This window comes from Thalassophryne amazonica, chromosome 5 (genome assembly GCF_902500255.1).
Source record: "Thalassophryne amazonica chromosome 5, fThaAma1.1, whole genome shotgun sequence".
Taxonomy (NCBI): domain Eukaryota; kingdom Metazoa; phylum Chordata; class Actinopteri; order Batrachoidiformes; family Batrachoididae; genus Thalassophryne; species Thalassophryne amazonica.
In genome coordinates this window covers 49,186,129-49,201,364 of record NC_047107.1, presented here as the reverse complement: position 1 = coordinate 49,201,364, position 15,236 = coordinate 49,186,129, and the positions used below count along the sequence as shown (strand labels likewise).

Sequence of the window (15,236 nt, the reverse complement as noted above, 5' to 3'; positions counted from 1 at the left end):
CGAGTCCATCACGTAACCCATCACATGCGTCCCGGCAGGATGGGTCGGGTCCTCCGCCCCCGAATGTCCTGTAGAAAAAATAGTGTCAATTGCGTTCAGAGACCACTTTAACAGATCCATTTTTGTAATTTTCCAGAAGAGCAAAGCTGCAGCCTCACAGACGACACGCCACAGAAGCAGGATATAAAATAAATAAATAAATAATCTAAAAATACAGAGCAAAATAGCAGAGCAAAGCATACACCACTTAGCCAGTGTTGAAAGCCAGGGAGAAGAGATGAGTTTTCAGTCTGGACTTAAACTGTCCCACAGACTCTGAGGACCTGACAGTCAGAGGAAGATCGTTCCTCTGGATTTAAGCCTGGCTTTAGGAACAGCCAGGAGAAGCTGGTCAGCTGACCTCAGAGCCCTACGTGGAGTGTACGGCTGCAAGAGCTCACTCAGATACATCGGGCCTATACAGTGCAGACACTTAAAAACAATCAGCAAAACATTATATTTAACACAAAAGCCGACAGGGAGCCAGTGTAAGGTGCAGAGCACAGGGGTGATGTGCTCATGCTTCTTTGTTTTAGTCAAAAGGTGGGCTGCAGCATTCTGTACACTCTGCAGGTGCTGTAGGGAGCGCTGGTCCAGCCCAACATAGAGAGCATTACAATAATCCAGACGTGATGTTATAAATGCATGGATGGCTCTTTCAAAATCAACTTGAGTAAAATAAGATTTAATCTTGGAAAGAGTCCTCAGCTGAAAAAAGCTGGCCCTGATGACAGAGCTGATGTGCTTATCAAATTTGAACAATGGGTCAACTATCACCCCTAGATTTTTTACAAAAGGGCGGCAAAAAGTGGACAGAGGACCAATAACACTGTCTTGTCCTTGTAGAGGGTTACTTTGCCCGAACACTAAAATCTCAGTTTTATTTTTATTAAGATTCAGAAAATTAGCTCTTATCCAGACTTGTACATCATTTAGACAGTCCTGTAGTATTTTTACAGCAGCCTGGGTATCACACGAAATTACAGGAAGGTAAATCTGAATGTCATCTGCAAAACAATGAAAACAGACTCAGCTCATTATCATCTGTTCGCTAACGCTGTGTTTGCATTCTAAATGAATAAAGTGCCAGTTTTTTTCAAATGTTTCAATGTTTTAAACAGTTTTAATTTTTTTGGCTGGAAAAACAGCATCATACATTTCAACAAAATCCTTTCCCTCAACCCTTAACCTACTGCACCATTACCAATTTACAATATTACAAAACACTCACCATGATGAAACACTGCTGCTATTCCCCAAATATACCTCAAGAATTTGGCATATATAACGTATTTATTCGACTGAGAATTTGTTTTGCTCATCAGAAAAGCCACTGGATCACTCCTGTCAAAAGTGGTGATGCAATTTTTTAAAGACTAGTGAATATATATATATATATATATATATATATATATATATATATATATATATATATATATATATATATATATATATACAGTGAGGAAAATAAGTATTTGAACACCCTGCGATTTTGCAAGTTCTCCCACTTAGAAATCATGGAGGGGTCTGAAATTTTCATCTTAGGTGCATGTCCACTGTGAGAGACATAATCTAAAAAAAAAATCTGGAAATCACAATGTATGATTTTTTTTAAATAATTTATTTGTATGTTACTGCTGCCAATAAGTATTTCAACACCTGTGAAAAAAAAAAAATCAATGTTAATATTTGGTACAGTAGCCTTTGTTTGCAATTACAGAGGTCAAACATTTCCTGTAGTTTTTCACCAGGTTTGCACACACTGCAGCAGGGATTTTGGCCCATTCCTCCACACAGATCTTCTCTAGATCAGCCAGGTTACTGGGCTGTTGCTGAGCTCCGTCCAAAGATTTTCTATTGGGTTTAGGTCTGGAGACTGGCTAGGCCACTCCAGAACCTTGATATGCTTCTTACGGAGCTACTCCTTGGTTATCCTGGCTGTGTGCTTCGGGTCATTGTCATGTTTGAAGACCCATCCACGACCCATCTTCAATGCTCTAACTGAGGGAAGGAGGTTCCCCAAAATCTCGCAATACATGGCCCCGGTCATCCTCTCCTTAATACATTGCAGTCGTCCTGTCCCATGTGCAGAAAAACACCCCCAAAGCATGATGCTTCTACCCCCATGCTTCACAGTAGGGACAGTGTTTTTGGGATGGTACTCAGCATTCTTCTTCCTCCAGACACGGCGAGTGGAATTAAGACCAAAAAGTTCTATTTTGGTCTCATCTGACCACATAACTTTCTCCCATGACTCCTCTGGATCATCCAAATGGTCATGGGCAAACTTAAGACGGGCCTGGACGTGTGCTGATTTAAGCAGGGGAACCTTCTGTGCCATGCATGATTTTAACCCATGACGTCTTAGTGTATTACCCACAGTAACCTTGGAAACAGTGGTGCCAACTCATTGACCAGCTCCTCCCGTGCAGTTCTGTGCTGATTCCTCACCTTTCTTAGGATCATTGATACGCCACGAGGTGGGATCTTGCATGGAGCCCCAGTCCGAGGGAGATTGGCAGTCATGTTTACGTTCTTCCATTTTCTAATAATTGCTCCAACAGTTGATCTTTTTTCACCAAGCTGCTTGGCAATTGCCTCGTAGCCCTTTCCAGCCTTGTGGAGGTCTACAATTTTGTCTCTGGTGTCTTTGGACAGCTCTTTGGTCTTAGCCATGTTAGTATTTGGACTCTTACTTATTGTGTGGGGTGGACAGGTGTCTTTATGCAGCTAACGACCTCAAATAGATGCTTCTAATTTGGAAAAATAAGTGGAGTGGAGGTGGACTTTTTAGAGGCGGACTAAGAGGTCTTTGAGGGCCAGAATTTCTGCTGATTGGCAGGTGTTGGAATACTTATTTGCAGCAGTAACATGCAAATAAATTATTAAAAAAATCATACATTGTGATTTCCGGATTTTTTTTTTTTTTTTTTTTTTTGGATTATGTCTCTCACAGTGGACATGCACCTAAGATGAAAATTTCAGACCCCTCCATGATTTCTAAGTGGGAGAACTTGCAAAATCACAGGTTGTTCAAATACAGAAAGTGTGCAATAATTCTTTAAACAAAATTAGGCAGCTGCATAAATTTGGGCACCCCAACAGAAAAAATACATCAATATTTAGTAGATCCTCCTTTTGCAGAAATAACAGCCTCTAAATACTTCCTATAGCTTCCGTTGAGAGTCTTGATTCTTTTTGAAGGTATTTTGGACCATTCTTCTTTACAAAACATCCCAGGTTTGTTGGTTTCCGAACATGGACAGCCCACTTAAAATCACACCACAGATTTTCAATAATATTGAGGTCTGGGGACTGAGATGGCCATTCCAGAATGTTGTACTTGTTCCTCTGCATGAATGCCTTAGTAGATTTTGAGCAGTGTTTAGGGTCATTGGGTTGTTGAAAGATCCAGCCCTGGTGCAACTTCAACTTTGTCACTGATTCAGGAACATTGTTCTCAAGAATCTGCTGATATTGACTGGAATCCATGTGACCCTTAACTTTAACAAGATTCCCAGCACCTGCACTGGCTACACAGCCACACAACATGATGGAACCACCTCCAAATTTTACTGTAGGTAGCAAGTGTTTTTCTGTGTTCTTTTTAGCCATGTGTACCACCCCTTGTTATGTCCAAATAGCTCAGTTTTAGTTTCATCAGTCCACAGCACCTTATTCCAAAATGAAGCTGGCTTGTCCAAATGTGCTTTAGCATACCTGAAGTGACTCTGTTTGTGACGTGTACACAGAAAAGACTTCCTCTGCATTACAGCATCATACAGCATCTCTTTGTGCAAAGTGCGCTGTATAGTTGAACAATGCACAGAGACACTATCTGCAGCAAGATCATGTTGTAGGTCTTTGGAGCAAGTCTGTGGGTCGACTATGACTGTTCTCACCATCCTTCGCTTCAGCTTATCTGAGATTTTTCTTGGCCTGCGACTTTAGGCCTTAACTAGTACTGTGCCTGCGGTCTTCCATTTCCTCACTATGTTCCTCACAGTGGAAATTGACAGCTGAAATCTCTGATAGCTTTTTGTATCCTTCCCCTAAACCATGATGTTGAACAATGTTTTCAGATCATTTGAGAGTTGTTTAGATGCTCCCATGTTGCCACTCATTAGAAGAGATACAACAAGGAGATCATGCTGTGGGGATGTTTTTCAGCAGCAGGAACTGGGAGACTAGTCAGGTTGAGGGAAAGATGAATGCAGCAATGTACAGAAACACCGTGGATGAAAAACTGCCCCAGAGCACTCTTGACCTCAGACTGGGGCGACAGTTCATCTTTCAGCAGGACAATGACCCAAAGCACACAACCAAGATATCAAAGGAGTGGGTTCAATGGACAAAACTGCCCTAAGATATGTGCCAAGCTTGTGGCATCATATTCAAGAAGACTTGAGGCTGTAATTGCTGCCAAAGGTGCATCAACAAAGTATTGGGCAAAGGGTGTGATTTCGATCGGTAAATCGAGAGCTTTGCCCCCCTGCTCAGCTCTCTCTTCACCACGACGGTCCAATACAGCGACCGCATCACTGCAGATGCTGCACCGACCCGTCTGTCGATCTCATGCTCCATCCGTTCCTCACTTGTGAACAAGACCCCGAGATACTTAAACTCCTCCACTTGAGGCGAGGAGGCAAGGACAGTCCACCAACCTGAAGAGGGCAAGGCACCTTTCTTCGGCACCTTTCTTCGGTTTATTCAAGTCACTGGATAAATATTGGACTTCATTTACATAAATTATTAAGAACTACAGATAGCATGGTATCTGTCTAAAATAGGCTGCTCTCAAACACTGAGTGATGATGCAAGAAGGAAATGAGTGCGAGATTCCACTCAGACAACTCTGAAGGAGTTATAGGCTTTTGTGGCTGTGATTGGACAATCTGTGCATTGTGCAGCTTTTAACTGTTTCATTACCAGTTATCCAACTTCATTGTAAAGGAACATAGAAAAAGATTTATTTTTGTTTTAAAGATGTGAAAAATTGATTGCAGTTTTCCATAAAGCACATCTGCAAGTGCATTTGTGAGAGGAGGCAGAAGAAGATGGTGCCAGCAGTGCGTATGGTGGACTGTCTCTCTGCCTTGTTTGGATTATTGTTTGGTGTTTTATTATATGTTTGGTTCCAGAATGCTACAGCTGTAATTGTATATGATCGCCAATCACTTCTAAATATTCGAGCATCATACGAGGCACTTTTGAATCACAACTTGATTCACGACTTGCATCAGCATGACTTCACAAACTATTCTCCTCCCCTTGCATGTATTCTGGCGTACCTGCGCAGGCTTCCCTGGGTTTATCACCGAAAAGATGCTCCAGGAGAAGGGGAAAGAGAGGCGGCGTCCTTGTTCATGTAAGAGCCTACCTGAAATCTCGTGGAAATGGTCATCTGGTTACTTTTCCTCTTTAAGTCAGCGAGCAACTGAGGCCCGAATGTGGTGGATTACTCCATTGGCCCCAGATGGATGCTGCACCGTGGATCACCTGTATCTGCCTGCGCTTTGGTACATTCCCCGGCAACTGAGAGCAGGCAAGCGTGGTGTGGACTGGGGAAACATCCACATGGTAGCCCATGCTCAAACTCCTCGCACCGAGCACACTTCACTCTGTTTGCCGCTGCTAAACTCCCGTTCGGTTTCCAACAAGACCTTCTTGCTTAACAACTTCTTCGCCTCGAAAAAACTTGATTTTATGTTCCTGACTGAGACATGGCTTCAAGTGGGTGAGTGTTTAGCCTTTTCCAAACTTCTTCTGCCGGGCTACACATTTTTTTAGTACACCTCGTAACTCTGGGAAAGGTGGAGGGCTTGCAACAGTTTTTAAAACTAGCTTCTACTGCTGTCAGTCTCCCTGTGATGTATTCTTGAGTTTTGAACTGCAACTATTTAAACTCCAGACGAACCCACTTGTCGTTTGCGCACCCATCTATCGCCCCCCCCTAAATTCAACAAGCATTTTATTCAGGAGTTTTCAGATTTCCTGGCAGGAATTCTTACTACCACTGACTGCTGATTGTGGGCGATTTTAATATTCACATGTGCTGTGAGAATAAGCCACTGGTCAAGGACTTTCTCAATGTGATAGATTCTTTTAATCTCACGTAGTGGGTCAGTGGTCCCACTCATGAAAAGGGGCGCACATTGGATCTTATTCTTTCTCTTGGCCTTAATCCTCATGTTGAGGAGATCTGTTACGATCAAATTTTGGACCGTTTGCCCGTTTTATTCAGCCTAGCCCTTCCAGGCTCACTGGAAAGACTTGACCTCTCCGTATGCACAAAGCGCACATTTATCTCTCTGCGGAGCAATTTACAAGTGCATTTCTGGCTGCTGTGCCTTCCTCACTTTGTGATCCAAGTGCTTTATGGCCCAGTCACATGGCACACGACGATTCCTGAATGAGGGGAAAAAGAAAAAAAGTCACAATTTGTTGAGAAAAGGTGGACGAAAGCTTTATCACCGAACAGTCTGCGAAGCAAGAGCGCAAAAGGGACGAAAGAGGAACTTAACAAAACCGAAGCTAACAATCTCAACGCTTTAATGAAACGTGCCTGGAGCCACAGCTGGAGCAGTTTGTGTCTGCATCTCTGAGTTCCAGAACGCAGCGCTGGGACAGAGCTCATAGCGCCTGCATGAGTCCTGGAGAAATTGCAAACAGAAGCTGTGGAGATCTGTGTGCACTTCGGTGGACCACCTGCTCTGGTTCCTCGTCCAGAACAAAAGAGGGATCATCTCCATCATCATCAGAATCCACACTGTCTGTCAACACGCTGTGCGCTCGGTCTTGCTCCAATTAAAAAAAAAATAAAAAAAAAAGTGCGCCGTGGTCACTGCTGTATCACTGTATTATGTTCTAAGCCATATTGATTTATAACAGAAAACTGTCAAAAGGGAGAATAAATATAAGTGTAAAGATGATTGAATATATCAGAGCAGTAAGTTAATCAGTGCGTGTGAACGCACGCATTGACTCACATGTGCGGTTATTTCCATCAGCTGATCACTGATCCACAACGTGAATTCTTCCTTCCAGAACACCTCTTTATATATATCATCATTTTGATTCATCTACCTGTTGCCACATGTACAGAAGGACTGGATTATCATTCCTACACTCATATTGTTATATTTAATACAAAATAATAAGCGCACGAAGCAGCTGCTGCTGCCGCTGATGCTGCATTCAAATACCATTAGAAATTACACAACTTTTTTGTTGTTTCAAATTCAACAGTTGCTTGTGGCAAAATAATTAATTATATCCACACAAAAGATTAACTCTGGCCTATGTAAAGTGCCTGAGCCCAGTGAAGCTGCCCCCCCCCCCCCCCCACACACACACACACACGCACACACAGATAAAAAAAAAAATCCAAGCAAGCAGACTGAGTTTGCCCTGGAATTTCCGACTGTACATGAAGCAGCAGCAGCCTCAGCGCTCACAAACCGGCTTCTGCACACTCAGCTGCTCCATCCATCCATCCATTTTCTTCCGCTTTATCCGGAGTTGGGTCGCGGGGGCAGCAGCTCAAGCAAAGCCGCCCAGACCTCCCGATCTACACACACCTCCCCCAGTTCCTTTCGGGGGAACCCCAAGGCATTCCCAAGCCAGCCAAGAGACGTAGTCCCTCCAGCGTGTCCTGGGTGTTCCCCAGGGCCTCCTCCCAATGGGACATGCCCGGAACACCTCTCCAGCGAGGCGTCCAGGGGGCATCCGGAAGAGATGCCCGAGCCACTTGAACTGACTCCTTTCGATGTGGAGGAGCAGCGGCTCGACTCCGAGCTCCTCCCGAGTGACCGAGCTCCTCACCCTATCTCTAAGGGAGCGCCCAGCCACCCTGCGGAGGAAACTCATCTCGGCCGCTTGTACTCGCGATCTCGTTCTTTCGGTCATGAGCCAAATCTCATGACCATAGGTAAGGTTCGGAACGTAGATCGATCGGTAAATCGAGAGCTTTGCCCCCCTACTCAGCTCTCTCTTCACCACAACGGTCCGATACAGCGACCGCATCACTGCAGATGCTGCACCGATCCGTCTATCGATCTCACGCTCCATCCGTCCCTCACTCGTGAACAAGACCCCGAGATACTTGACCAGTAAAAAATCAAGGACCGAGACGTCGCCCGGTATGGCGGAGCCGGGGCCCCACCCTGGAGCCAGGCCCGGGGTTGGGGCTCGCGCGCGAGCGCCTGGTGGTCAGGCCTTAGCCCATGGGGCCCGGCCGAGCTCAGCCCGAAAGAGCGACGTGGGCCCGCCCTCCTGTGGGTTCACCACCTGCAGAGGGGGCCATGGGGGTCAGGTGCAGAGAGGATTGGGTGGCGGTCGAGGGCGGGTGGCCCGGCGGCCTGGTCCATGCTCACAGCCCCTGGCTGTTGGGATGTGGAATGTCAGCTGCTCCAGCGAAGTCAAATTAAACAATGTTACAAAACTACACTAACGATTAAAAAACACCAAGAACGGCAGCAAACCGAAACAGACAAATTGAGGTTTTCGTTGCCCTTCGTTCAAATTTTTCAACAGTTTAAAAATCATGACAAAGTGCCTGCTGCAGGAACGATGCTGCGCGAAGGTTAAACGATGCCATCGAAAGTCAACGAAAGTCCAGATTTCTTGTTTCGTCAGGGCTTCTTCACCCTTCATTAAGTGCCGTGTGACTGGGCCTTAAAACTGTGAGGAGCTTTTAACGTTATTTGACTCTGTCTGCACAGATGCACTAGACTCTATTGCTCCGCTTGTGACCAAGCGCTCCAAATCTGTGTCAAAGCCTTGGCACAGTGAGACCACTCGTGCGTGCAGATGTGAATGCAGGCGCGTGGAGCGTAAATGGAAGAAGGACAATTTGCACGTTTCTCTAGAAATATTTCGGGACTGCCTTACTAACTGTCAGGAAGCTGTTAAAATCAGCAAAGGCCCAGTTTATGTCTAACTTTGTTGCAAATAACTGTCACAGACCGCAGGTTCTTTTTAATGTATCGAATTGACTGGTTAACCCAGAGTGTCCGTCTGGTCTTGTGTTATCTCGATCATTGTGCAGTGATTTTTTTTTTTTTTTTTTTTTTTTAAGAGTTTTTTGTTGAAAAAGTGTCATACATAGTGCTTCAATTTCAGTGTCTCACTTAACTGATTCTAATTTAAACCCTGAGTGTACTGTGGCCTTTGCTATGTTTCATCCTCTCCCCTTAACCGAACTGCATAAAGTTGTTCAGCAATTAAGACCTTCTAATTGTCCTTTGGATGTTGTTCTTGCACAATTTTTAAAAAGTGTTATATCTGTCCTTGGGCTGTACATTCTAAATGTTATGAATGTTTCCCTTTTATCTGTCTGTGTTCCAGGAATTTTAAAACATGCTGTAGTTCAGCCACTCCTTAAAAAGCCAACCTTGGATCCCAATATTCTTGCCAATTATCGCCCCATTTCAAAGTTGCCATTTTTGGCTAAAATCCTTGAGAAAATTGTTGATGATCAATTGCAGTCTCATTTGGACTCTAATGGCATTTTTGAAAAAAATTTCAGTCTGGCTTCAAATTTTTTCGTAGTACTGAAACAGCACTTCTAAAAGTTTTACATGATCTCCTTTTAATTGTTGACTCTGGTTGCTCTTGGATTTTAGTTTTGTTAGATCTGACAGCAGCCTTTGACACGGTTGATCACTGTATCTTACTGTCCCGTTTGGAGCATTATGCTGGTTTTAAAAGCACAGCACTGGACTGGTTCAAATCTTATCTTAGAGACCAAAGTTTCTCTGTATACCTTGGGCCTCACCAGTCCAGTTCAGCACCCTTAAATTATGGTGTTCCACAGGGCTCTGTTTTAGGCCCTGCACTTTTTTCACTTTATATGTTGCCACTTGGCACCATACCCTCAAAGTACAACATGGCCTTTCATTTTTATGCAGATGACCTGCAGATTTATTTGCCACTTAAATTCCCCTTGAATTCTGTTGCTATTTTGGTAAATTAACTGCAGGAAGTAAAAACGTGGTTGGCCTAAAACTTTTTAATTCTCAATGAGAAAAAAATGAAATTGTTGTTTTTGGTCCTATATTGTCTGCTGGCTCGACTGATGTGCTTAGTCCTTTGTCTCCCTATGTACATGACTCTATTATAAACTTGGGGTTAATTTTTGACAACTCCTTTAAAATGGACAAGCAAATTACTTCTGTGGTTAAGGCCAGTTTTTACCAACTCAGAATTGTAAGTAAAGTAAAGACCTTCCAGCTTGTGTTTTTGACCGAGTTATTCATTTGTTCATAACATCTCGTTTAGATTATTGTAACTCGCTCTACTGTGGGCTGGACCAGTCCTCTCTAAAGCGTCTGCAGCAAGTCCAGAATGCTGCTGCACGATGGCTCACAGGAACGAGGAAGCGGAAGCATATTACCCCTCTGCTTGCCTTGCCTCAATGGCTCCCGGTCGCATTTCGGATTGATTTTAAGATTCTGTTGTTTGTGTTTAAGTGTTTAAATGGGTTGGCTCCTGAATACGTCTCAGAGCTTTTGACTCCATATGTACCACTCAGATCAGTGAGGTCTGAAAACCAGCTTTTATTAAATGTGCCCAGATCTCGATTAAAGACTCGAGGTGACCGGGCCTTTTCGGTGGCTGCGCCCAAACATTGGAACAGTTTGCCTTTACATATCAGAGCTGCTCCAACTCTAGAGTCTTTTAAATCTGCTCTTAAGACCTACCTTTTTGCTTTGGCTTTTAATACAATTTAAGCTGTATGTGTCTGGTTTTTTACTTGTCTTTTGTTTATTTGGATTTTAATTGCCCTGTTTTTGTAATGTTTTTGATGTTTTTTAACATGTGAAGCACTTTGGGCAGCTGGTGTTGAAAATGTGCTATATAAATAAAGTTGACATTGACATTATCTCTAAATTATATTGTGATTTAATCCCCTTGCATTAAAATGAAAAGTCAGCACAACAAGCACATCTAGATTTTCACTTCGATTACCCCCCCCAACTGTGGTGTACAGAGGCAAAATTAGACAAATGGTCACTGTCTAATTACTTATGGGCCTGAATTTCTTTTGACAACCCAACTTTGTACTATTGCTTCAGAGGGAGTATTTTTAATTTTTCCAATCATTTCTCTGATTATTTTTTTCCTTTAAAATGATTTTGATGAGCTGCAAATGGTAACTATTCACTATGTCACATTCAGTGCAACAAGCACATTTCTGGGATTTGAGCAACACTGAAGCATGTTGTACTTACTGTATGTTCTGAGTGTACTTTAAAATGACATGAGGTTTCTGTGTCATTGTTTTTGCTATCTCTTATTTTGTGACCCTCATCCCTGCAGGCGTTTGTGATGAAGCAGACCCGCCTGTGTCTGCAGAGCAGCTTGAAATTAAAGTGGGAATGTTGAACGGGGGACGACGGATCGACTATGTACTTCAGGAAAAGCCCATCGAGAGCTTTAATGAGTATCTGTTTGCCATTCAGTCTCATCTTTGCTACTGGTGAGCTGTGTGCACCTGATTAAGTCCCTTTTTACACCGGGCCTGCATAGAGTTGCATTGTGCTACGTATCTAGTACACATGAATGGCTGCATAAGTTGCGCATGGGGGGAGCTTGGCAGGAATGCGTGCAGGGGGAGAAGCTTGGCTCCCTGACACCTGACACGCAGATGGATTTGATACATTGGAAAAAGTCAGAGTACATTATTTCCAGGAGTTAATGGACTTTATTTAATGTGCCACAATTGTGAGAGAACTTGAGGAGGTGAAGACGGAGCTGCAGCCCGTGATCGCACGCATGGTCTGTCCATGAGGAGTATAGTGGACGTGGAAGATTGTGGCTGGCCCACCTCTTCTTCCGTGGTTTTGAAGCTTCACTGTCAGCAAAGTTCAGCAGAGTCCAGCAGGATGAATAAAATCTAGCAATACGAGTATGTACTGATTTAAAAACAAAAACCTAAAAGGATTTTTTGTAGGACTGGCGTAGGGTTGTGTACAGTTGCGGAGGCATGGTATACAGTAGCGCAGTATTGCATAGACTTACATACAACAGCAGAGTGTTGTGTAGACTTGTGTAGAGCACTGAGTTTGGTGCTCTATGTCAAAAGTACGCAAAAAAATTAAATGTGAAGTTTTTTTGTGTCCATTTTGCGGACCTCTTTACGTCCCTTTGTGTCCCTCAGCGTATGGCCATGTAGGGCTCCATAAACTCATCGTAGGGCTGCATAAGCTCAGCGTAGTCAGTACACCACATTACATTACTCTACGTTCGCCCAGTGTGAAAGGGGCTTTAGAGAGGGACTACTGTGATTGTGCTTCAATGATCTCTCCTGTTTTTGCTCCACCACATCACCAGTCTCATTTGTTTTAAATTTGTACCTTTTCCACATTTTTTTTTTTTTTAGCAGGAGTACACAAAATCTGGTATTGGCCAAGGAAATGTTTTGTTGTTGTTGTTGCTGCTGTTGTTTTCACTTAGAATGAATTTTACTGAATCAACTACCTTAAACAGATACACTCTTAAAGTTAATGGTTTCTTCCTTGGCTCATAGGACACCTTTCCACCAAGCTACATGAAAATTGGTTTAGTAGTTTCTGTACATGGCTGCTAACGTGAAAGAAAGAAACAAACCAACAGGCAAACAGACACAAGCGAAATCAGCCCCTTTGGTGAAAGTAAAACATAGGCATAAGTAGAGTGCTAACATCTAAAAGTGCCATTCTAGTTTGAAGTAAATTCAGTTTGTTCTGTATATTTGTGATTCTCAGGGAGTCTGAGGACACAGCTCTGCTGCTGCTGAAGGAGATCTACGACAAGATGGGCGTCGGCTTTGAACAGCCGCAACAGTGATGCATTTAACGAATATTCACTCACAGTAAACTGAAAATAACATGAAAGATAAATGAGAGAGTCAGAGGCTGCACAGTCGTCTTCGTGAAGGTCTTACAGTCTGGCTGTTACCTGACTGCCCTGCACTCTCCTCAGACAGTGGAGACTGTTCAGCCATGTGATGTTGGTGCAGATTTGCCAAAGTTAAATTGACACAAGTTCGCTGCTTAGTATGACATTAATTCCATTACAGGACTGTTAATCAGAACGGCCCAGTATCACTGTCATTCTTCATGCACTTTATTGAGTTATTTTGTTATGATCTTGCATTAACCAAAACTTTATTGTCATATCATTCTCAGAACATGAGCAATAATGTTGTGGAAGAAATGTAACTGTTTTCTTTGACTGGCCACAGATTTGTCTGCTGTAATTAGTAGTATTTTACGTGATCCTTTTGTAGGACTAAAGTGTAAGATGATGAACCGTAAATATTATTGTCTCCTATTACAGCGTCCTTAAAATGCACAACTGTAATTTCCTTTATATGTATTAAACAAAGAATCTATCTGATGTTAAAGCTTTAAGTTGTAGTAACCAGGTGAGCTCTGTCTTCTGAGACTCTGTCCTTTAAATGTCCATTACCCAACTTGTGTTGGTTGACTGTAACAAGTAACGTCTCCAACAGAAAACAGCTTTTGCAAATTTACATGTTTTCTGGCTTCTGTGTTATTTATCCCAGCATCTAGGCTACTTAAATCCCAAAACCACTACTCTTATATCTTGACATTTTCAGCAACCGGGCTTCTCATTAATCTTCAAGATGTTTCAGCAGCAGCGCTCATCCAAGTGACTACTTCAGTTTTAAAACTGCATGGAGAAATGTCTTGAAGACCAATGAGAAGGCCAGTTACTGTTGAGTAAATGTCTAGATAGCTGTAGTGTAGCTGACTGAGAACATTCATAGACAGGCTGCTTGTTGTGTGATTAGCATTACTGTTGTTACAGTTTTGAGTTTCACTGACGGTTGTCATTTAGCCTTTATTTGAACTGAATGATATATTTCTATATTATCCTATCAGTGTAGCAAGGTGAAATCCAGATTGAAATATGTTCTTACTCCCTTGGCAAGTGGGGGATTCCCCTTTGGCTGATTTGGGAGAGTACTGGCATCATGAACAAGGAATGGCTTTCAAATCTTACTGGGAGCCACAAAGAAATATTGAGCTACAAATTAACATGGAAAGCAGGATGTGGCAGTTGACCAAATAGTCACAGGTGAAAGACCCTTTTTTAATATCACCAGAAGCCACAAAGAGAAGTCGCTCAGTTATACGTGATAAAGAAGTGTAAGAAATAATATGCAAAAATGCAGGTCCACGAAAAGTGTGTACAATATGTATACTACAAACTTATACAACTGTGCAATCCAGTAATGCCCCATACAACATTGTGGTTCTTTACAAATTATGTTGTTACATAAGTTGTTACCAGCAGTAGTTAATCCTTTAGTCTAAAATATGGCTGACGTCATTCAGAAGCAGACCACATCATATATATATATTTATTTATTTATATTATATTATAGGCTTTGAATGATATTTTCTTCTGTTTTGCAGTGCAGTTCATATTTGTGTATTTCAACGAGATTATTTATTTTGTATAATATATATCAAATACCAATCTATAAGTATAATTAGCTTTGGAACTCAGAGCTGATAAAATTTGTTGCAGTAATAAGAAAAAAAGACCCAAGTCATATCTCGTTTACTGCAAATACTACAATATGCAATATTAAAGTTCACAATATATATTCGCACCCACAAGCATATTTGACTGACATCCTTAGAATTTTTGCACTCCTCTTTATGACTGTAAAGTGGGACTGCATTTTTCTTTTCTGCAAGAAATCTGAAAAGTTATATTACTTTAATGGTTGTATGCAGGAGTGTTTTCTCAAAAAGCGTGTGTTTTGGAAATTTTCATCTTTAAATCTTGGAATGGTCTGTTGGCCAGTTTCTGATACCATTTGTTGAAAGCGTTGCACTCTGAAAACTCTTTTGCATTCCGTACATGTATTGATCTCTATACCCCTATCCAGAAAATTGTTTTCCTTTTTCAAAGATGTACAGATTAAATGTGTGTGCCATAATAATCTTGCAAGTGTTATGTAGGACTTTTTGCAGTTGATGTGAGGCTGCTTACTTTGTTTCATTTTTTTTTTTCATGGTTAGTCTTTTTACACAGAAAGAAATCTGTAGTGTAAGATGCAAATAAGGAATCGTCAGGCAGAGAAAACTGAGAAAATAAAGGAAACTGTTTAAATATCTCTAGGAAAAGTAATGTGCACACACAGTACTTTTGTGGGAGCTGCAACTGATTATTTT

General features: G+C 42.2%; 1 protein-coding gene across 9 annotated transcripts in view; it reads left to right on the top strand.

Annotated features, from left to right (window-relative positions):
- Positions 1-15,001, top strand: part of ddhd2 (DDHD domain containing 2) — a 45,420-nt gene extending 30,419 nt beyond the window's left edge. For all 9 annotated transcript variants that reach the window (XM_034170144.1, XM_034170149.1, XM_034170143.1 and 6 more), the window contains 2 exons: positions 11,362-11,521; positions 12,789-15,001. In XM_034170144.1, the coding sequence (XP_034026035.1) occupies positions 11,362-11,521; positions 12,789-12,870 (242 nt within the window). In that variant the 3' untranslated portion in view covers positions 12,871-15,001. The remainder of the gene's footprint in view (positions 1-11,361; positions 11,522-12,788) is intronic.
- The last annotated feature ends 235 nt before the right edge of the window (positions 15,002-15,236 follow it).